The sequence below is a fragment of the Fistularia commersonii genome, chromosome 29 (genome assembly GCF_037954325.1).
Source record: "Fistularia commersonii isolate RoL2024-O1a breed Wild chromosome 29, RoL_Fcom_v1.0, whole genome shotgun sequence".
NCBI classification, from domain to species: Eukaryota; Metazoa; Chordata; class Actinopteri; order Syngnathiformes; family Fistulariidae; genus Fistularia; species Fistularia commersonii.
Genome location: NC_141312.1, coordinates 9,293,684 through 9,317,406, shown reverse-complemented (window position 1 = coordinate 9,317,406; position 23,723 = coordinate 9,293,684). Strand labels below are relative to the sequence as shown.

The 23,723-nt window shown below is 38.9% G+C and overlaps 3 protein-coding genes across 4 annotated transcripts; 2 read left to right on the top strand and 1 right to left on the bottom strand.

Moving 5' to 3' along the window:
- Positions 1–692: 692 nt before the first annotated feature.
- Positions 693–6,692, top strand: ddt (D-dopachrome tautomerase). Its single transcript, XM_086177062.1, has 3 exons — positions 693–859; positions 2,935–3,110; positions 5,889–6,692. The coding sequence occupies exons 1-3, from the start codon at positions 752–754 to the stop codon at positions 5,959–5,961; spliced, it is 357 nt and encodes a 118-aa protein (XP_086033188.1). The 5' UTR covers positions 693–751; the 3' UTR covers positions 5,962–6,692.
- An 80-nt stretch (positions 6,693–6,772) lies between these two features.
- On the top strand, positions 6,773–14,338 carry gstt1b (glutathione S-transferase theta 1b). The gene is made up of 5 exons (XM_086177061.1): positions 6,773–9,496; positions 11,141–11,228; positions 11,306–11,456; positions 12,393–12,569; positions 13,372–14,338. The coding sequence occupies exons 1-5, from the start codon at positions 9,391–9,393 to the stop codon at positions 13,567–13,569; spliced, it is 720 nt and encodes a 239-aa protein (XP_086033187.1). The 5' UTR covers positions 6,773–9,390; the 3' UTR covers positions 13,570–14,338.
- A 1,416-nt stretch (positions 14,339–15,754) lies between these two features.
- On the bottom strand, positions 15,755–22,802 carry LOC147216923 (organic cation/carnitine transporter 2-like). Of its 2 annotated transcripts, XM_086176804.1 has the most exons (11): positions 22,340–22,802; positions 21,390–21,572; positions 20,296–20,399; positions 19,385–19,539; positions 19,110–19,281; positions 18,737–18,863; positions 18,225–18,325; positions 17,419–17,633; positions 16,650–16,832; positions 16,397–16,532; positions 15,755–16,081 (listed from the first exon to the last, which is right to left on the bottom strand). In XM_086176804.1, exons 1-11 carry the CDS (start codon positions 22,559–22,561, stop codon positions 16,012–16,014), a joined length of 1,668 nt encoding a protein of 555 aa, XP_086032930.1. In that variant the 5' UTR covers positions 22,562–22,802; the 3' UTR covers positions 15,755–16,011. The 2 variants fall into 2 exon arrangements, with proteins under 2 accessions (XP_086032930.1, XP_086032931.1); XM_086176805.1 differs by lacking the exon at positions 21,390–21,572 and having other exon boundaries at positions 22,340–22,798.
- Positions 22,803–23,723: the final 921 nt, after the last annotated feature.

The following is a 23,723-nucleotide window of genomic DNA, read 5'->3' as shown; positions in this document are numbered from 1 at the left end:
CTATTGGGAACTTTTGTGCATCTCTCTGAACAGTGTCTGGGAGGCTGTAATTGCAGCTGCACAAAGTTGATTCTGACCAGATCAAGAAACAGACTGACTCAGTGAATGGAAGGCTTGTGACTGTTAATCGAAAAGAAAGGTGGCTATATTGGTCACTGAGGTGTGTGTGTCTTTTTCTTTTTTTTTTATTTCAGAAATGTTTATTTGTAAATTTTGAGTTCATTATTCTCTCTATAACAGGTGAAAATAAACAAGTGAGATGGGAAAATCTTTGTTTTTCATTTAGCTGCATAATAATTCTGAACACTAATAGTTGCCTAATAATGGTGTACATATAGGTATTCTCTTAAGAAAGCCAACCCTTCACTTGTACTACTTAAATGTTCAGGTTTGAGGGTTTAATATTTTGGATTGACCAGGAGCATGAGTTGTACAATAACAAAATTTTCAAAAATACAACTTGCCAAATAATGTGCACACAGTTTAAATATATTTGCATTCATTTTTTGGATTTTGCAAAATATTTTCATTGCATTTGTATAAAGAAGTTCCATCACCTGCATTATTTTGTGAAACTAAAAGGAATTGATTATCTCTTCCTCGCACTCTTGATCCTAAAAATGAAAAACAGAAATTATTTTGGAAATTATTTTGAAAATCAATGCCGGAAGCCTTGCATGCACGTCATCAGAGAAAGCCTTCACGCACAACTTTCCTGCGTCGCACTCCTTCCTCTTTTCCAGCAAAAAAGATGCCGTTCGTCGACTTACAAAGCAATTTACCCTCCACCTCCTTCTCAGAAGACTTCTTGAAAAAACTATGTTCCAGTGTCGCTGCAACTCTCGGGAAACCCGAAGAAGTTAGTATCTTTATTTTAAACCGGAACTATCAACTCCCTGCCAGGCTCAATGTCAAAGCTGCTGTCCGAGACCATGCTGCATCGAACCTGGTTTCAATTAGGTTTAGTTTTTAATAAGAATAAGAATCTTCTTTTTTTTTTTTTTTTTTTTTTTTGGTCTAGCATGTTCAATCATGCAGTTACTTGTAATACGAACGTGAAGGTCAAAAACATTGACGTTTTACACAAAACAAAATTACCTATTAAGTTAAGTGGTACAGATAGATAACACTAATAAACATGCCTGCATATATATAGTATGTGGAGTATTTACAACAAGGATATTTATGTCGTATGTACAGTGAGCCACTGATGGCATGAGTCTCCATGTTGGTTAAGATGCAATCTGTATTTTTGGAAAGTTATGATTTGGTAAAGATGTATTTGTTAGTGCATGATTTGGAGGGTATATATACAGTATGTGGGGTATTTACAACAAGGATATTTATCGTCGGATATACAGTGAGCCACTGATGGCATGAGTCTCCATGTTGGTTAAGATGCAATCTGTATTTCTGGAAATTTATGATTTGGTAAAGATGTATTTATTAGCGCATGATTTCTAGGGTGTTGCAGGGATCATGTGTTGAACAGTGGTGGGTTGTGTGTGTGTGTGTGGGGGGGGGGATTTTTCCTATCTTTGGTACTGCTCAGGTGTCAAGAACAGACTGCAAGAGCAGCTCCTGAGGCAGATTGAACTTCCTGAGCTGCTGCAGAAAGTACATCACCTGTTAGACCTTTTTGATCACGCCATCTATGTTGGAGCTGTAACTCTGTGGTGTTGCAACTGTGCTCTTTAGTAAGGTGATGAAATCCACTGTCATTTCCACTTTCTTGAGTGGGGTCAGCCCTAGGTTGTTCCAACTGCACAAGAGAACAGATAAATGATATTTGAGTGGTATAGATATAAAATCATGACATCCAGATGACAACCACGGTATCCACTTTTGTCATGATTTTATCCAAAACACATCAGATGAACATTCCACCTAGTTTTCCTCTTCTTAGGAGAAATTGGGTTTTTATTTTAGTAAATATTTCTGACTGAAGTCTTGTATAAGAAAACCCAGTGTAACATTTTCAAATTGGCTTTTTGAACAGATTCATTCATGCGCTTTGCTGTGCATTTGATCATTGTGCTATGCTGCACACTTCACTCAATCATTATAAATTATACGGTCAAAGTGGTTAAAGTGCCGCCCTGTAAACAAACAGCAAGGCAGAATTTAATATTTCCTGTTGTTTCAAGTTAGGCCTGTTACACTGAATGTTACAGAGTAACTGAACTGTTACTTTTCCAAGCTTATTTTTTAGGCACGGGTAACTCTTTTTAAGAGGTGACCACTTGCGAGCACATTCATGATTAAAGTTTTGGATTATTGATTTTAAAATATGTATAGAGACAGCATGTATGTATGAAAAAATTACTGTGTGTGTGTGTGTGTGTGTGTGTCTGTGTGTGTCTGTGTGTGTCTGTGTGTGTGTGTGTGAACACAAGGAAAAAAAATCGGAAAATTGGTATTTGGACTTTGGTGTTTGTTTCATAGATATGGCTTTGGTAAGAGAAAGTGTTTTTTGTGTCAAACATATCATGGACAAACTGCAGAGAGACAGTGGCTCACCAGGAAACAATTTTTAAATACCAGAGGCTTCAACAATTGAGAGATGCATTTCCATATTTACTAGCATGATTGACCATTGGTAATAGTAAACTGTTATACCATGTGATATATGAATGAGCGCAATTATTCATTCACTTCATAATGGCCTGTCTGTCTTTAATTTTCACAGCAAAATACTCTTAAGCCGTGTTGTAGGGTTAACTCATTGATTCAAGGAAAAATATGTTTAAAATCTAATTTGTTTACTTTCAGTTGTCATTAAAAGTGCTGTAATCAGCAAGTTTGTCCTATAGAAAATAGGTGTGCTGGCAATGTGGCAATGATTCCCCTCCCATTCACCCAGACCAATCAGGCCTTGTGTACCTGGCACACTAATGATAACCATAATAAAACTGCCATACTTTATGATTACAGAGGATGAACGTGGTGGTAAAAGCCGGGCTGCCCATGCTGATGGCAGGCACTTGCTCTCCTTGTGTGATACTGTCAGTAAGTGCCATTGGTGTGACGGACACAGCAGACAAGAATAAGGAGCACAGCGCAAAGATCTTTCAGTTCCTGTGCAGAGAGCTTACTTTGCCTGAAGACAGGTGAGCACTGCCAGCTTTTACCCTCAGGTTAAGTAATTTTTAGTGGTAAATTTGTTATCATTATTGCAGTTCTTTTTAGTTCATTGTTATACGTAACATGCTTCCTTCATTGCAACAGTTTGTTAAAGTAATCTCCAGATACCAAGACATCATTGTACTATTTGATCAATATTTGTGCCCGTTACATAAAAACGATACAATCTTTCAAGATTTCAACAAACTTGTCACTTGTTTGCCGCCATTGTTGTTTACGTCGCAATGCTTTTTGGGCATGATGTCACAAGGTTGACCTGGGCTTGGTTCTATTCATTTCGACATAAGATGCAAAATCATGTCATGCGTGCAACCCTCCCTATTTGAACCCGAGAGAGATGTGAATGAGGAGGATAACGCTGAAGACAGAAGTCAAAATGAGCTTCAAAATGAAGTACCGGTATGTGTTTAAGTGTTGTTGAGCACACTGAACCCCTAACTGCTCCCCTGGCGCTGGTGGATGGCAGCCTACTGCTCATGGTTCATCCATGATGGGTTAATTGCAGAGAACAAATTTCCCCACAGGGACTAATGAAGGATAAATTATTAATTGTTGAGTGGAGCAACCAGAACCACCTCCTACTCAACATCTCCAAGACCAAGGAGGTGGTTGTGGACTACCAGAAGAATCAGAGGAGATGGGTAACAATCACCATCCAGGGTGAGAAGGTGGAGATAGTGAACTCCCACAAGTGCCTTTGAGTTCACATTAACAATAAATTGGACTGGTCACTGGCACTGATGCACTATACAGGAAGGGTCAGAGCAGGATGTTCTTCCTGAGGAGACTGAGGTCGTTTGGCGTCTGTAGCAACGCTCCTCTAGACCTGCTACCAGTCTGGTAGCCAGTGCACTCTTCTTCGGTATAGTGTGCTGTCCTGGGACTGAACCTTCAATGGGTGGCAGTGGGGAGGGTGAAGGATAAACTGGGAGCTATCCTGGACATCCTTCCCAAGCCCTGCACGACTAGCTGTGGCTGATGGGCAGCTCCTTAAGCCAACGGCTCATCCCACCCCGGTGCAAAATTGAACGCTTGAGATGCTCCTCTGCACTCATGGCCATCAGACTGTACAACAGCAGTCTGGGCGGCACACAACTCTGACCGGCCTGAGGTGCATCTGTGCTGCTTCGGCAATCTCACTGCCTCACCCCATTCAGTACGTCACCCATTCACATGTCATACCCTAACTCTGCTGTCTTTCTTATCCCAGTTGCATCCTTTCTATTTTTGTTTATTTATTTTATTCTTGTCATTGCTATTGTCGCTCTATTTATATTGTTGTTAAGTTCTGGGTGGGGATTTTTCACCCCTTCTGTTCCTTTATGTTGTCCATTATTATTTTACTTATTACTTTATTTTTTTACATAACTGTTACGTTGCTGGGACAAAGAAATTTCCCCTTTAAGGATCTATAAAGTTTCTTTTTAGCCAACGTTAACACGAGCAGCCTCTATACGGCATCAAACAAGGATGCATTGCACTAGTAAAACAATGGTGGCACCCGTGGGTTAAAATGTGTTATAAATTGAGATATTTAATGTAATATTGAATATAATAATTTTTTGTGCATATTTTTTTAATAATACATTCCAGTATGAGACAAACAGTAAAGCATATTTATGCCTATAAGTCCTCCCAGGCGAGGGTTCCTTTTAAAGGAATTTTATTTTATACATATATATATATATACATATATATATATATATATATATATTTATATGTATATATATATATATATATATATATATATATATATATATATATTTATATGTATGTGTATAGACAGATGGCATGTAAATTATTCAGAATAGAATGTTCCTTAGAAGAATGTTAGTGAGATATAATAATAGCACAACTTTGTGAAAGTGCAGAATAGCATCATTGAGATGATTAATGTCAACATATGTGCTGTTTATCTGCTTTTAGTTGGTCTTTGTAGGGCACGGGGTTGTCATTTTCTCAAGTGATTCGTCTGATGGCCAGTGGGGGGAAAAGGTTTTGTAAAGTCTGTTAATCTTTCACTGCATGCTGTGGTAGCACTTGCCAGATTGTGGGAGGGTGAATAGTCCATGTTCTGGTTGGGTGATATTTGCATTTTTGGTGATCTTGGTGACATTTTTTGAGCTAATCTGCTGATCACATTACCCATTCTAGGCCTTCTGGTCAGTAACAGGGCAACTGCCATACCAGACTAAGAGACTACTTGTAAGGATGCTTTCAATTATTTAACAGTTATTTCTTTGGTCTTGAGACATATTTTTGTTTAGGGTATTTTCAGCTCTGTAGCCATGTTAAAAAAAAGTTGTTTTAGGTTCAATGTGTCATTGGGACTGATAAGTATATTTTACACTTAGATAAGTAGACTGTAGTTCCCATGAGAATGCCCACACAATAAATATGCTGTTTTTTTCCTCGTAAAGAAGATGAACCTATTGAATTTATTTGACATTATTTGGTGAGTGTGAGACACTCTAATCTACAGAGGGTGCAGCAGCCCGATCTATACAATCAACCTTTTTCAGTAGGGAGAAAGTCGCACCACCACAATCCAGACAGGATTCATCTTCAAGCACATATAAGACTCAGTTATTCTGGGGTTTCAAGTGTGTATTTGGTCCACTGGTGCAGCTCCTTTCAGTGTTTGTTGTGAAATTCTTTCAGTGATATCACGCAGGTTTTGTTTTGTTTTTTTTTTGTAGTTTCATGCTTGTGTTACTAACTGGCGACTTTGTTTTTCTTTGCAGGATTGCAATACTGTTTCATGAGCTGCAACCTCACCAGGTTGGGAAGAAGGGAACCGTCATGAGTTTCTTGTAAATGCTCCTATCTTTGCGGGCGTATGCACATGATTCCTGGAGTTAAAAATCAGTGTGACGTCACCTTCAAACTAATGAAAATCATACTTTGTTTAAAAGCATTTTGATAAAAATCATGTTTAGGTCATATGCTTTTGTTTCGGCTGATCATGATGAGTACTCGCATTCTCATAAAAGGCACTGAATATTCCAATATTTCAAAACTTCAATGAAAGGCATGTGACATCTCAAACTAGAAATTTATTCTTGAGCATTTTCTGCAGAAATAGTCTGTCCATTATGATAAAATTTCCTGGTTATGGTAGATCAAAGAACCACACTGCTTTTTATTGGATCAACCTCAACAAGCAAGCAACGCAGCTGGAGGAGAGTGAACACCAATCCTGTAATAGAAAGATTTTAGATGTCATGGTTTATATATTTACTGGTTGTTCCTGATGCATTTTCTTAAGAAAAATTTTTGTCATTTCAAAATCCTTTCAAAGTATGGATATTTAGGATATGGTCAATCTGATTTAAAGTGGTCATATATTTTCCACTAGATGTTCCCCTTGGAATTATACAGCTAAAAGAGAGACTGAAAGAAGTGTAGAACTTAAATAGTTTTCCAGAACAGTATTGACAAGCAGAGATGGCTGTTCCTTGTTGGGTTGGCATTTCATATGAAGTATAATCAAGCAAAAATTAACAAATTGTAATTTTTCTGAATGAAGTAAAATATAATTGATCACCTTTTGAGTGTCATTACTCTGTTTCTGTCACGTCCTCTTTTCACCGCTGCTCTTTTTTATTCTAAACTGTTTCATGTTTTTTTTTTTTTAGTTAATCAGCTTGATAATGCTGTCCCCAACAGCGGAAACTCAGTGGGTGATTTTATTTTTTATTTTTTTCATATGAAAACATTACAGTGAAAGAAAGAGTACCATCAGGTTATGGATTGCTGTTTGCTGAGCCTCAAGAATTTCATTTATGTTTCATTTTTCATTTATAAAAATATGATAAAAATCTTTTAAGAGCTTCTCTTGATGCTACTATTCTGGTGTTTCAGAAAAGATTGTCATTTCTATTGTTCACCAGTGGTAGGAACATTTACATTTTTACTTTGCATTCACGTATTCATACCTGATGTCATCCAGGGTCCATACATGAGTGTATGGAGTCACACTGACATCAAACTTTTCACTAACTCAAAAGGAGGGAGGCGTGCTAGCACTTTTAGCGCTTCTACTTTACAGTAGGTAGGTCCCTGGCTCAAGCAAGGGCCTTTCTGTATGAAGTTTGCATGTTGCGTGGGTTTCCTCTTGGTTCTACAATTTCCTCTTACAGCGCCAATAACAAACATGCAGTAGGTGAACTAAAGACCCATAGTTACCCAGACTTGTGAATGAGAGAGTGATTGGTTATATGCCTCTGTATCTGTCCCTGTGATTGAATAGTGACTTATCCAGGGTGGACCCCACCTCATGGCCAGTGAATGCTGGAACCCCCCCTCCCCCCTTGCCAGAATAAGTTGTACAGATGACGAATAAATTAATATATATATATATATATATATATATATACATATACACATAGATGATAATGTGTAAAAACAAAACACTGCCATTAACTACGAGTCATAAAATAGGGGATGGTATAACTTCTCCCTTTTCCTTTTCTGCTGCTCCCCTCAGAGGTCTCCACTGCGAATCACTGTCCTCCTAATTTTTTCCTCTCACAGCAAGTAATGTCATGTTCTTTTTCATTACATCCATGTCTAGGGCTAGGCTAGTCCCTAGTTATGCTGCCATAGGCCTTCTCTGCTGAGGCATTTCTTTCATTCCTTCCATTCTTCCTATTGTGTCTGCATTCTCATCTTCATCAATGCATGGTAGTAACCTCTTGTCTTCTCCCGAGTCCCTCGGTTCCCTGATTTTGGAGATTCCCAAGGGAGATGGTGAGATCTACTGCATCAGTCCCACCAGGTTCCCATTATTCATGATAAATGACGCCATCATTGCATTATGTCACTTGTAGCTGCTACTGCTGTTATTAGTATGAGATTGTTTGTGCCTGTCCCTCCCAACCCTCATAGTCCCATTTATACTCATATTTTGTCTCTTGCTTTGGCTAACCTTGCAAGGATATACCTCTGCCTCTCTAGATTTCCCTCTTCCCTGCTCCCTGTTTCCTGGTGATAGTTTAACTAAACAGCACTAATTATTGACTGCCTCCCAAGGTACACACATGCAGTATTATTCTCTTGCTTAAAAGAGATAACTTACACAAAGATGGCATTTCTGTGTCCATTGATTCCAATGTCTTAGTGGATTATTTTGCCTCTGTTGTGAGAACTTAATGTATATACCAATCAGCCATAATGTTATGACCACCTACCTGATTTGGTGCCCCCTCCTCCTTTAGCCACCAACAGATAGGCATGGACTCCAACAGAACTTTGAAGGATCTGCAGGATTCCATAATATCTGGCATCACAATAGCAGCTGATCTTAAGTGCTAGAAGATGGATCAGGCTGCATAGATCAGGCTTGTTATTCTGGCATGTTCCTAAATGCTTAGCAACATGAACTTGTCATCAGGTTCCTCAAACTCTTTTAGATCCATCTTAGCATAATTTTGGAAGGAAGTTTTTCAAAATGCACCAAGATGAAATTTTGGAGTTGCTCCAATACAGTCACAGACGCTTTCCCATTTTTAAAGTCCAACACATCAAACTGAGAGCAAAAATGTATGTATAACAGCTATGTCAGACTTATATTTATGTTTATATCCTAAATGTATTATTTATATTTATATTTAAATAGTAAATATACATATATATTTAACTGTTCTTTTCATATGGACCATCTTTCAGAGCTAAAAACCAAATCTTGTAGCTCTGCACAGCCTGCGTTCTTTTGTTATTATCCTTATCCTGCAGACCCTAAATTTATCAGAATAAAACTGGAAACCCTCTTTCTGCGAGGCAGAACCACTAACACTCCACCTTCTATTCTATTCTATTCTATTCTATTCTATTCTATTCTATTCTATTCTACAACTCCAATATAGGATCTGTACAGAAACAATGGTTAAACGATGGTGGAATGGTAAGAACTTGATATGGAGCACAGATTTATGAATTTAAATAAGCAGCAAGTGGACGAAAGGATTCTATAAATCATCTGGGAAACACCAAAAAACGCGGAACATTTGCGATTTGGTTGATTTTTTTTTTTTTTTTAAGTTATACTTAACAGATTTTCAAGTTACATAACTTTATTCAAAAAGTCAGCAATGCTTCATTTCTTTTTTTTTTTTTGAACAAACATTTCACTCCCACTGTGAACTCTCAGTTGAACGAATGCTCTTGAGCGCTTGAACTGACCAGTGGAGTTTAAGTTTCGCTGACAAAAAAAAAAAAAAAAAGCGTGTTGCATAATCGTTAAACATGGAGCTCTTCTTGGACCTCTTCTCCCAGCCCTGTCGCTCCGTCTATATCTTCGCCAAGAAGAACAACATTCCCTTCTTACACAAGAAGGTTTCTCTCATGGAAGGTAAGTTTATGTTGCATACTTGAACATTTTTTAAATGAAAAGCACATTTGCAAGTTCTGCACGCTCAAGAGACTAGACTAAGCTTAGGGGTGCGGATAATTTGGTTGCCAAAGTAGACAGTGTGTTATCTTGAGATAGTCTTTTAGGAACAAACTGTCCAATCTGTTTTTGATGCAATTTTACAACATATAATTCTACATTTTTATTGTTGTTTGGTGTAAACTGTGAAGTCAGTGTAAAGCGGACGACTTCGCCCTGAATTTTAAGATTGCTTTTGAAGTCTCTCTCTTTCTCTCCTCGCTCTCTCACGCATCTGAGAAAACCGTTAGTATCTATGAATCTCAAAAGCATGAAACGTTCCCCAGAACGAGGGCGATTGCCTTCATACCTCTATCTGCCCAAGTTGTTGCATGAGGAAGTTTGGAGTGGCAGAGAAGTATGTTAGGGTGGTGCAGGACTTGTATGCCAGCTGTGAGACAGAGGTGAGGTGTGCTGTAGGGGTAACAGAAGGTGGAAAGAGTACTTTGAAGAGTTAATGAGGACAATGAAAAAGAAGCAAGGGTAGAAGAGGTGACTATTGTAGACCCCAAAGTAGCAGAGATTAGTAAAAGTGAAGTGAGGATAGCAGCGAAGAGGATAAAGAGTGGAAAGGCAGTTGGTCCTGATGATATACCCGTGGAGCTGTGGAAGTGTCTAGGAGAGGCAGCGGTAGAGTTTCTGGCTAGATTATTCAACAGGATCTTAGAGAGTGAGAAGGCGCCTGAGGAATGGAGAAGAAGTATGATGGTGCCCATTTTTAAGAATAAGGGGGATGTGCAGAATTGTAGCAACTATAGAAGGATAAAGTTGATGAGCCAAATAATTAGGTTATGGGAAAGATTAGTGGAAACAAGACTGAGAGTAGAAGTCACCATTTGTGAACAGCAGTGTGGTTTCATGCCTAGAAAGAGTACTACACATGCAGTATTTGCTTTGAGAATGCTAATAGAGAAGTACGGAGAAGGTCAGAGGGAGCTGCATTGCGCTTTTGTAGACCTAGAAAAAGCATACGACTGGGTGCTAAGAAAGGAAGTCTTGAGTGGCAGAGAAGTATGTTGGACTGGTGCAGGACTTGTATGTGTAGCGCTTGTAGACTTGGACCTGTAAGCATTAAACAGCTACCTAGGCTCAGGAGATAGGTATGGCTCAGGTGTCTCACAAAAGTAATAGAGACCGTTAAAATGAGTTGAACAGTTAACAATTTTGTTTTGATTAAATGAACAGGGAATAGAAGAAAAAGAAGGAGTCTTCATTGCAGGAATAAAAATAATTCAGTCCTTTGTCCAAAAATAAATTCCAAACAGTATTCCCCCCTAAAAATGTGTATTAGCCAATGACTGAGTTGAGTCAGTGGGAGTTCTCTTATTTGGTGTCTTATTTGGTTGTCTAAATGATCCAATATCAGGTTCCTCTGAGGAAACCACACGGTGCCATCCGTGCTATCTTCACTCTCTGCATGTTGCTATTGTAGGTGTGAGCTGAGTCTCACATGGGGCAGATTTAACAGTGTGAGCTTTGCAAGTGCACAGGGAGCACCAACTACTTATGATCATTAATTGTAATGTCACAGATCCTTAAGGTCATTCCTTCTTTGGTGTGTTTCAGGTGAACAGTTAGGAGAAGAATTTGGAAAGGTCAACCTTATAAGAAAAGTCCCGGCCCTTCGCGATGGAGACTTTTGCCTTGCTGAAAGGTGATTATCGAAATTCGCATAAATACTTCTTCACTTTTTCTCGCCTGCTATGTTGCTTATTGGCGTTTCCTTCGCAGCATTGCCATCCTGCTGTACATGGCAGAGAAGTTCAAGACATCAGAGAACTGGTACCCAACAAACCTCCAGCAACGCGCTCGTGTCAATGAGTATCTTTCCTGGCAACACATGGCAATACGTCTGCATGGGTCCAAGATTTTCTGGTTACGAGTACGTTCAATACTAATATGGAATGGAGTGTCTTAAGTTTCCACATGTATTGTATTTTATTTCCTGGAGTGCAGACACAAACAAACCTGCATTATTCAGTTTAGCCTGGCATGGGTTGTTTGCACATGTCTATGTGTAAATGAATTCCTTTTTTGTAGCCTTTATTCAAAAATGCATGACATCAATTTTGAATTTGATTGTGTTCTATTAAATGCAGTAAAAACAAAAGGGACAAGCTTGCACAATAAAGATGATGGATTTTGTTTTCCAAATTAACTTAAGGGGGTCATTTAAAACATACAGTAGCTAATTACTAATGCTGATGGCAACATTGCTTAACTATCCAAATTTTAAGCCTACATAAACTGAGACTTGTCTACCGCCAGCATTATACTTGTCATCATGATTGATTAGTATGTTTTTTTTAGTTAATTATGTGGGGATCTGTAATAACTTGTCTCTCCTACATCTTGAAATACCTTGTTTAAGGCTCAATTAATTTGAATCATCATTATTATCTTCATTATCATCATCCTCTTATTGGGGGTCAGGACACAGTGCCAGCATACTCAGTGGATCTTTTGAAGCAGCCCTCTCCCCTGAGGCGCTCCCAAATCGGCCAGTAGATGTATCCCCTCCAGTCTGTCGTAGGCCTACCCTGGGTCCCCTGCCCAGTAGGATGTGCCTTCTGATACAGCTTCCCTCTTCACCATGACAGCCTGGTGCAAAGTCTGCAGTCCTGCTGACGCTGCACCAATCTGCCCGTCAATCTCACACTCCTTTTTTCACTCACTCGTGGATCAGGTTCTGTCATCTTATCTAAAAATTCAAATCTGATTTTGTATCAGGAACAAGGAATTGTCATTCATCAATTGTTTTGTTGCTATTATCTTTTCACAAAGATGGAATGCTGTTTTTTTTATTTTTGGATTCTAGGTTTTATTCCCCAAGGTGATGGGTGTAGGTGCTCCACAGGAGAAGTTGGATGCAGCCTTGGAGGACCTGGATGCCTCTCTGACACTCCTAGAGGAGAAGTTCATCCAGGACAGGCCTTTTATTGCAGGAGATCACTTTTCTCTGGCTGATCTGGTTGCCATTGTTGAGGTCATGCAGGTGTGTGTTGTCTGAAGAATACACAATTAGATTGGCAAACAAATGTTGTAGGAGTAGAACCCTCCCTCCCCCCGCACACACACCTAGAATAAATGATTATTATTAAAATAAATTTGTATGATTTCAAATTAAAAGTAGTTGTTTTACATGAGCAAGATATCTCATGCTACTTAAAGTAGATCGGATGGTTGTATTATGTTTTTGTAACTTGCACTTTTTTTTCTCAGGTATTGACGTTTTAGGGCTAGTGGATATTTTGCAACATGAAAAAATCTAATATTAGATGGACAATCTGCAATCGAAGCTAAGAGAATTTATGGCCGTCATGTTCCCACTCAATGTAACATATTTTTAGGTCATATATGTTGCAACGGAATTCAGCAGTGTTACTGTAATGCTTCTTCATCTTGACCCCTCCCCCAAAACAAACTAAATCCCTTCATTCTTAAATCAAGGGTAGTGAGCAGTGTCAGAGCAGCAGCAGAGCGAGCAAAGCTTTGGGTTTTAGCCAAAAGCTATCAGTAATACTTTCAAATTTGTTTATTCTGAGAAATTTTCTTAAGTCCAATTGATGCAGTTAACAACTTTTTATTGAAGATATATTTAAAATATTTCATGTACCTAATGCTAAAATAGTAATGAAAGCAAGTTTGGAATTCTTTTGATCAACAGTTTGAATACTGACATCAAATGCACATGATTTAAAATAAACCAGTTCCAGTATTTATAGTGAGACTGCGGCAAAACAGTTATTATGAATTATGAAGGCAACATAACTGTCGTTTTTGTGTCTCCCTGATAGCCTGTGAGCTCTGGCCTGGATGTGTTTGGGAGCCGGCCTAAGTTGACTGCGTGGAGGGACAGAGTGCAAACTGCTATCGGAAAGGAGCTGTTCGATGAGGCTCATCAAGACATCCGTGGCATCCAGGAGATTTTGAAACAGGTTGATGCCAGCAAATTGCAATTCATCAAGGCCAAGATACTCAAGATGTTCATGTGAAGAAAGTTCTTAATAGCAAAGTGCCCATCGCGCTTGACAGTACGCAAAACATACTTCTCTATGGTCCGGATTGTAGCATATACATTCCAATATTGTTTCAATGAAGAATGGTGAATGTTTAATGTCAAGATGAAAATCTTGATTAGAACATTACATCTTTTTTAAAAAGTATGAACTTAGTTTTCTTCTTCCTATTCAAATGATCTAAAATAAATTACATGAAAATCATCTCATTTATCACCAAAATGGCTTCTTAAAATTTATGAAGTGATATCATTAATAAACAACAATGCACATTGATATAACACCACTTCCTTTTTGAGTCACTCTAAATTTTGTGTGAATAAAGAAGACAGTGAAGCCTTGTCCCTGTTAATTTGTGGTTTTGTCTAATGTAAAGTAGGTGGTGTGTGTGATTGGGCTGTCCAGGTTTATTTAAGCCTGAATATTGGAATGCAAAGTGTTACACATGTGGTCTTTTCCTTCTTTGGTCCACCAGAAATGACTCATCCTAATTTGAAAACAAAGGTGCTGACTTTTCAGTATCCCTCCACAATTCACAACCAAGATGTTAAATTCTTATATATATATATATATATTAATAAACTGTTGTTGTCTTTGTAGTTTACAGTCACTAATAATTTGATAATATTTCAATCATAATTTTTGATCACCTTGTTTAATTACCTTTGACCAATATTTTGACTGTTGGCATGTGGTTAGCGCTTCGAATACTGGAGTTGATTTATATTAAAACTGGTTTGATTCCGACGAGGGGACCTTTCTGTGTGGAGTTTACATTTCTGTGAATTTGTGTCTGCGTGAGTTTTCTCCTGGTTCTCAGGATTCCTTCAACAGTCCAAAAAACATGCAGCAGGTTAATTGGGAAAAATTACCCTAAGTGAATGAATGAGGGTGTACTCCGCCTCAGTAGAAATATATTTCCTACATGGAAAAGGAGGTGAAACAACTCCATGCAAAGCCTTGAACACAAAAATCATTTTGTTTTGAGTAAAGCACTTGACGTTTTGAAGGTATGATTCCGTTTTGTCTTTCAGTTGTTTGGACAGAATTTCCATTATGCTACTGAGTAAATCTAATTGAGTTTGAATGTTTTTATTTTGTTGAACAATCCTGACTGGTCAATCAATACAGATTTTCTCTATAGGAGAGGTCAGAGAAGACTGTACCTGCTGGGGGGACTCAGGTCCTTTGGAGTGAAGGGGGCTTTCATGGAGACCTTCTCCGCCACTGTACCACATTTGTTTCTGCCATTTTCTTTGGCACTGTCTGCCAGAGCAGCAGAAGGCCATCTCTGTCCAGGGGGGTCGGGTGGTGGGAGAGAGGAGAATAATAGGAAAAGCTATCTGCTCTGATGGGCAATGTCCTCCATCCTATTCTAAACATGATTGCAGCGCTGAATAGCTCTTTCGGTGACACTTATTCACCCCAAGGATGTGAAGGAGATTTCGCAGGTCTTTCCCTCCAGCTGGTTTTTGACTGTTAAATACCCAGCTCTCCTCTAAACTTAATTGATTGATGGATTAATTAATTAACTCACTCACTCTATACCCATAGGTGCCGCTGCTGTAAGCATTTTTATACACTCCTAGTTGGCACTTTTCAATTCATTTTCATTTCTACTTCAAATTGCACAAGGAGCCAGTGCAGAGAATTTAATACTGGAGTGATATAAACCCCCATAACTAGTTCTTGTTGGAGTTTGCACGGCAGCATTCTGAATGAACCGGAGGCTTTAATCGTGTGTGTGTGTGTATGTCTTGATATCAGTCTCATCTGAACTAACAGCATTACTGATATGCAGCCTGATAAAATAATTCATCCTTTATTGATCGCTGAGGGGAAATTCGTTCTCTCCAATGAAACCATCATGGATGACCCATGAGCAGTAGGCTCATGAGAGAGAGATAGATACACCGTAACTGTGTATTTATTTTTCTTTTTCAGCAATGACCGTTATTTCACACTTATATCTAAACTATCGGCTGAAGTTATTTCTAAAATTTGTGTTATGACTTCTCCGATGGCTCCGCGAGCTGCCACTGGATTTCCAGATTCCTGGACAATGCCTCAAGTACAGGAGCACGCTTTCATCAATACGATATTTCTAAACACCTGAGGTGAGAGCATGGTTTAAATGAGGGTCGAATATTTGGATGTTTATACATGTGTTTATGCATCCAAAATACATTGTTATAAACAAACAAAGAATGAAATGGGAATACATGTACATATAATCATGAAAAACAACCTTATGGCTAAAAGTGACATGTGCAAGTCACATATAAGCTTTGATTTATTTTTTTTACCCTGTCAACTGTGTAGAAAAGGATTTGCATAGTTCACAAATTAAACATAATACAGTAAAAATTTAAAAACATACAAAACAAAAAACATAACTAGCCACTTCGTATCTGGAAATTATAGGGGACTTTCCAAAAGTGTCACAGGTACCCGGGTCTCACTTCTTTGTTTGCATGGACACTTCAACCTGTTACAGAGACAAAATACACCCAAAGATTATTGGTTTTGGTGTTCTGCAATTTTTACAAAGTGTATAAACATTTTAAAAGAAAAATTAACAAATGTCTAAAATACATTTGTACTTGTATTATGGAAGTGTAGGATTTTCCATAATACAAGCACATATAAGTGATTGGATGAAAAGAAACACAACCGAAATAGCTGTGGTTTCTTTTAAGAGTTTGTTTATTTTTACTACGTTAAACTGGGAAACATAGTTAATGTCACAAACAATGAACTAAGAACATAAATTGCCTATATAGTTGATTGTTACTGCGTTTACCTCTTTCTTTTTGCCATCTGCTCCACCGTTTCAGGTAGAGAGTGTCCAAATGTCTCGGGAAGGAAAAAAGTAGCAAAGGCAGACACAACAGCCAGACTCCCCAAGAAAATGTAAGGTAAATATTTGTGGTATATGCCTATACCGGAAGATGGGAAAATAGCAATAAGGAAAACGTACCATATGAATTGCTAGCCATTACAGACTGTCAGAGTTTGTTCCAAAGATTCTCTTTCCCAAATCACCATGTACTCACTAAGTTTCAGCAAAAAGGGGGTGATGCAACTGCCTATTCGCGCGACAGTGTTACAAATCCCAGTCGCTGTGTTCCTGACCACTGTTGGGTAAAGCTCTGTTGTGACCGCAAACATCAGCGAGAAACCACTGGTAATGGCATATTTGCCCACCATCTCCAGGGCCAGGGACAGATTAGAGAGGTCTAGAAGGACAAGGAGAAAGAATTTAGCACAAAAAAAATCATAATCAAGTTGTTTTGTTTTACTATTTGTTCATATGGAGTTGTGTTCATGCCTCTTTTCTAATCCTGCAGAGGAATTCCATTTTGTTTGCAAATCATCTCTATGTGTAACATTTTTGTGGTCAACCTGTACAAACTCTTTGCACTACACACTGAAGAGGTTGGTGCTATGATTTTGTTCTCTATTGTCACACAGATGACAACACTGAAAACACTGAGATACCCAACTAATTGAAAGTGACTGTAAAATAAATGCCTGTTGCTTACTAAGAAAGTGATCAGTGTATTGAACATTTCTGTTTTTCAACCTGAGCGGCTATTCAATAATATACTCTTAATGAATACATTATCTATTACAGATACATACATAAAAGTTTATTTCTTTGTGAAAAAGTTTATTACCCCTTTTACAAAAATACACCTTATTAATACAATTACTGTTCCAAAGGATTGATGTGATGGAGAATTATTCCTTTTAAGCTTTAAGAATTCACTTATCTCTGCTTTGCATTCATTAAGTGACAGTTCTCGTGCAGTGTTTCCTTACTTAGGGGTATTATTTGAATGAGGTACAGTGCCACAGCAGTGAGGAGCAAAGTACTGATGATAGAAAGTCGCCGTAAAAGATAGTGCAACGCCAGCCAGCTGGTAATGTATGCGGGCACCTCTATCACAGCTGAGATGAAACAGCTGATATATGGATTAGCATGGAGTTGGGACGTGTTGAAGGAGAGCCCATAATATCCAGCAGCCATAGTGAACCTGGGTAGACGATTGACAGATGGTATATACAGTATAACACATTAAAAACAAAACATTGATGATACTTAAAAGTAAATAACAGTGAAGTGATAGAAATAGTGAAAATAGTAATGCAAAGCAGGCACTGAGCCCCATTGATAGATTTAATTACTCTGGGGGTTTTTACTTTCACATAAGGAGCAGACACTGCAGTTACTCATACGACGTAATAGCAGAAAATCACACGATAAACAGACAAACTGGATGCCAAGCCGTTTACAGATATTACTCTGATAATCACTCTGCAGTAAACAATTATGCACATATCTGAATACAAGTGATGTTTTCAGACATGTTAATGCGGAATAAATAGCTTATTTTGTATGACCTTTTTTAGCTCTCTGCAAGATGCCTGTCAAGTATGTGAAAGCATTTTGGATAAGGAGTAAAGTCTGAGGTCATTTGGAAGAGTGGCACAATTGGAAATTATATTTCATGACATATAAAGATGTGCTCTATGATAGTGTGCGGAAATGTATCAATGTGTTGTCCCCTTTTCGATTACCAGTCCAACAAATAATGATGACTGAAGTGCTAGGCCTGTTAACTCACGCCACCAAGCTGAGAATTATTGTTGTGATTCTCATGTTGCTGTTCCTCAGTAGGTCAAAGATATTATGTTGTTCCACAGAGTCTGTCTTTCGTTTAATGAACTGCAAGATACAAAACATAGTTCTTATCCTAAGTTCGACGTGTATTGTAACCTCTTAGCCAAAAATACACCCACATTCCAAATATATAGAATCCAATTCTTTGTTGTAGTAAGACATAAACTTAGTTGAGCAAGCTCAAGCATTAACTATGCATTTAGTTAGATTTTTAAAGGCTGTGTGTGAAGCACTAAAATATCTCAATATTTTCCTTGAATGTAGTAGTAAAATAGCTAATGTCTGGGGGGAAACGGGAATGGCATCTTGTTATATTGCATGGTGCCAGCCTGTGCTTCAATTGACAATCGCACAAAATGTAAATATAAAGAATTATATTCTCTTCCATGAAACAGCATTTTTGTGTTAATTTTCAGGTCTATGATAAATTCCCAAGATTGAATAGGATTAACTTACAGTGTAGTCTTCAAAAATGAACTGTGGTGCTTCAACTTTGTTCCATTTAGCTGCCTTCCTCACAATGGCCTCTGCCTCCTCCACTCTTCCCTTGGACAGCAGCCACAGAGGAGACTCTGGAATGAACCTGCAACATTACGCAAATGAAAAATAAGAGATGTTCAAATTACAGTGACTGATGTAGTGCAATTATTTGGATAGAACATAATCTCTATTAGTTTTAGTTATTAATGCACAATATTTTGTTTGGGTCAGTTTTTAATTTTCAAGACTTCTTATACTCAGAAATACCTTTCAACCGTTTTCTCATTCTACATAGATGATAACAGGATTTTCAGTACTTTTGAGTGTCAATGTAATAAAGGCAACAAACCACCAGAGGGGGATATAGACCACATTGGGCACAGACAAGGCCAATAAGAGGGACGTCCAGCTCCTAAAAAAGTAAGCGCACAGGGGCAGGAACATGTAGCCCAGTGCAAAGCCAAAATTTGAGCCCATGGATGAGTAGAGCACCCGTACATTGCCAGTCAAGGTCTCAGCACCTTAACAAAACAGAGAAAGAGATGGTCAGGTGGTGATAAACAAACAAGTCATTTGTAATGGATTTCTGAGAAACTGTTGATCACTAAAGTTTGTGAGAAGTACCCAGCACTAAAGCGGAAACATAATTGGACATCTGGCCTAAAGCATTGATGAAGAGGATTAAGTTGAAGACCATCCACGAAGTTGAGAAGACTTGAATAAAGGTGAAAATTGTCTGAACTGCCATTGTTGCAAAAAGAATTGGTTTTCTTCCAAATCTATAAAGAAGCAGAAGAATTAAAACAGGATTACAGGAGAAACACACAGTTGTTCAAGGTGGATGCAAAAATTCTAAATTAAGATCAATGCATTCCTTGTAATGTTCAGAGATGAAGATCTAAACAGTCACAAAAAAAACCTGTATGTATATCAAAACATTACAATACAACTAATTGAGGTAACCTGGAAGATAGTTAAGCAATTTTCCAGTCATGGGAATTTTATGGGTAAAAGGGGGAGAGAAAAAAGTTATATTCCTGACAATCTTTTAAGGATTGGAACATATTTTGCATTCTATTCCATTTTTCCATCATTTTCGAAAAGCAGTGGTTTAACAGATCACTGTGGTTAGACTATATTATGATAAAAAAGACCATATGCATCAAGGGAATGACAAATAATGACAATGGTTAATGTATTGCACTGTCATATCTATCAAATTGTGCTCACTGCCCTGAAAAAAAAGAATAAGAGGTCAACAATGTGGCACAGTGGTTAGAATTGTCACCTCACAGCAAGACAATTCATGATTCGATTCCATTTGGAACTATTTTGTGTGGAGTTTGCATGATCTTCCCATGTCTGTTTGGGTTTCCTCCCACAGTCCATACACATGCATTAGGCAAATTGGAGCCTATTTTGATCTTAACTGCCCAGATGTGTGAATGAGGGACCAAATGGTTCCATGTGTCTTTATTTGGCCCTGCAATCGACTGGTGACCGATATTTAGTACATAGTCAGCTGTTTCCTGTACCTGTCTGAGAGCTGCCCTGCGAAGAAGCATCCGAATAAAACTCCCAGGAAATATATGGTGGTGGTGAAGGGCTGCTTCCACCCATCACTGCACACTAAGTCAAACTGTAATATGGATGCATTAAAAATACATGGATCAGGAAACAATCATTCATGAGCAGTCAATAGCTGTTTATTGAAAGATGTTCTTCCTATGTTTTTTTTTCTCCCTCACCCCTCCAAATGTACTACCTACTTTACGCTTGCTGATAGAAGGAGCTGGTATTATTCAATTAAAATAAAATTAAAATGAAAAATGAGTTTTCCAATACATTTGAGTGAAATGTTCAAGTCTGATCACTGATATATATGACATTTGATTTCTGTTCTTCAGACATCATACTGCAGTTTGAGGGTATAAACCACAACCCACTTCTGCATCAGAGTAAACAGAAGAGCCAAAGTCATTAACAGATCTCTTTGGTGAAAGTGCAAAGCTACCCAATAAAATAGAAAATGGTCAATCACAAGCTTGTAACCCTTTTGCTTACTGATAACTGAGCCTATTATTTTCTTTAAACAACCATGCCAATGATGGGACTCCTAAAAGAACCCCACAATGCTGCATTATCACTTTATAATGTGAAACCTACGCGATAAGCATGTGAATATGTTTATGATGAATTACAATACAATTACCATTGCCTGAAATATTATAAAACCATGAACAGAGTCCAAGATGTGTAAAAGAATTCAAAATCACATATTCCAAAGTCATGAAGCCGTAGTAAGAACATATTTATAACATTTATAATTGAATTATAACAGTTGATACTAACTATTAAACTCTAGTGAAGTTTGCCTGACAAGCGTTATTGCTTTCTCTGGACGCCAGACTTTCTCTGGAAAACCAAATGTGTGGTATGCGGACTGAGGTCTATGAGTGGGGAGGGAAGGGTGGGCAAAACTGAGGCTGCAAAACAGGGAAAACTAAATGTGAGGTATGCGGGCGAAGGTGTATGAGTGGGGAGGGAAGGGTTGGGGAGCGAAGGGTTGACTGAGCTGCTACAGGAGCAGTGTTGTATTTCGCAGCTCAGTTTTAAGTTGTCAATTCACCTCTGAGACTATAGTTGATTGGTAGATATCTTTGCTGTAGCTCCAACCATCTCGACAACCCTCCTGCTCTAGCTCTGTGAGGTTGACATCCTGGCCAGGCCTGACTCCTTGAAGAGAGAGATTTTGAACTAAATCCAGCCTGTATCTGCTGCAACTGCTCCGCTGCAGTTGCCCATTCACCATCTGCCAGCCATACAAAAGTATGATCATTACATTACATTACATTACATTGTATTTGGCAGACGCTTTTATCCAAAGCGACTTACAATAGAGGACATGATCATTAGAAGTCGAACCTGGAGGCATTGACTAACTGATCAAAACAAGGATGTAATATGTATTACACAACGGGCGAATCGCTTGCCACGCAAACAATCAACAAAATAATAACGTATAGGCCAGAAAAGGACAACAAACAGATATAAACACCGAGACGTCCTTGTTTCCCGTTTCAACTCGCTCTGAATTTGTTCCCTTTTCTCTTTTAATCTGGTTTTTAGAAGAGTATTGTTAAAGTTTTCTTAGTTGTCCAACGGAAGCGTAGCCAAACGGTGAGTTCAAAGCGTGCCGGTTTGCCTCGTATCTTAAATAAAAAAAAAGGAATCCCCACTTGTCAGCGATTTGTTTTTCACCTCCGTGTATTAAAAACTCTTCCGCAAAAGAGGGACTTTTCAGAGCTTCTGGGAGGTTTACTATGTAACGTTCAAACTGATTTCCGCTTCATCGTTTGATCTCGGGTGAGAAACAAATCAAGGCTTGGACTTTTGCTATTGCCTCGATAATGACGTTCGGCCGCGACGTTTTCACTGTTAGCCAAAAACGAAAGACTTTAAGCAAGTATAGGGAAAACGTTTTTATTTTTTTAAAGTGAAAACTTTGTTGACAGTGTCATTTCCTAAGCCAGGTGTTGCCGGTGAGCCACATCGCTTAGATACCGGGCGGTCACTCACCATCACCGGTATGACTGCATCACGCCATTCTTCCGTAAGGTTCACCTCCGGAACCCGGCAGTGGTGGACCGGTATGTCATTCACGAAAACCAGAGTGAAGGCGCCGAATCCATTTGGGACGATGCTGGCCACTAGCAAGAAGAAGACGACTTGCTGGAAACGTCCAAACTGACCCAGAAAAGCTACAGATTCGCTGTAGTCCTTCGCAGCCGAGCGTCCCATAATTTTTTTTCCACGTCTAATGAATTCTTTGAAGCAACAACCCGAGTTAGCTTTCCCCTAATGAGCGCGCTAATTGATCGGCGCCTCGAAGCATCTGCTCGCCAGCCACCGCCCTCCGCCCATCGATGGAGTTTCTCAAGAGTAATATAACTCTGGAAGACTGCTCAGTAGTGAGGGTTTGAATATAGACTAAAGCTCCCCCCCTTCCATTCCGTGTGGTTTTAATTTTTCACTTACAAGCGTCCGAAGCATAAAGAGCTGACTGGTCTCGAAAAGAGACAACCGACGACAACATGTACCTGTCGTGCGGTTGCTCAAAAACAAGACGATGATGACGGGGGAAAACATACATTTTCATGGCACCGTCGCTTAAGACTTTGAAACAGACGAACCAACAAATGGTTAAGGAGGCATTCGAAAGGGAGGGCATATGTTTTAAATTATTTAGCTCCAAGCATACACGGCTTAAATGCCTCCAGAAGGAGGAGTCGTGGAGGCAATATCATATGTCAAAGGCATTGCTGTAAATACGCCGCGGGCGACGTGACGTAGCGCGATGCGTTCAGGTGCAGTACAAAGTGACGCGTAAATAGATTTGTTTATGATTTTTTTTTTTTTGTTGTTATTGCTTGTTTAACATCAGGTTAACAATGGTTTGAAGCTTCAATTTCAACGGCCTTTACTTTGAGAGAGCCACTGGAAGAAAGATCAAAGTCTCGAGTCAAGTATACCGCTACAAAATGGGATTGGGCAGCAGTTATGTGCCATGTGCAAAAACATCGGCTCTCAGCGCCAGTGAATCAGAACTCGCACTGAGTGACAGCCGGGCTCTCAATCTTTTTTTTTTCCCCTTTCCCCCGTTTTGCCCTCACATAGCTCATCCCCAGCGCTGCTTAGGGCAGAAGTTTGTTTTGATTGGCCAGCGTGGCGGAGTTGCGGCCAATCACATGTGAGGATATAGGACCATACTATTGTGTGAAAACAGAGAGGGGGCAGTATCCGGGATGAGCGTTGTGAGACCCAAGGATGGAAAGGGGAAAACTGGGAGCCGGTTCTCACTTAATGCGCCCCGGCTCTGAGGATTTGCTACAAAGCGTCAGCTCTCAGAGCTGCATCTTTTCCTGCATCTGTCAGTTCATTTAGGTAACGTTTTTGCAGTGGT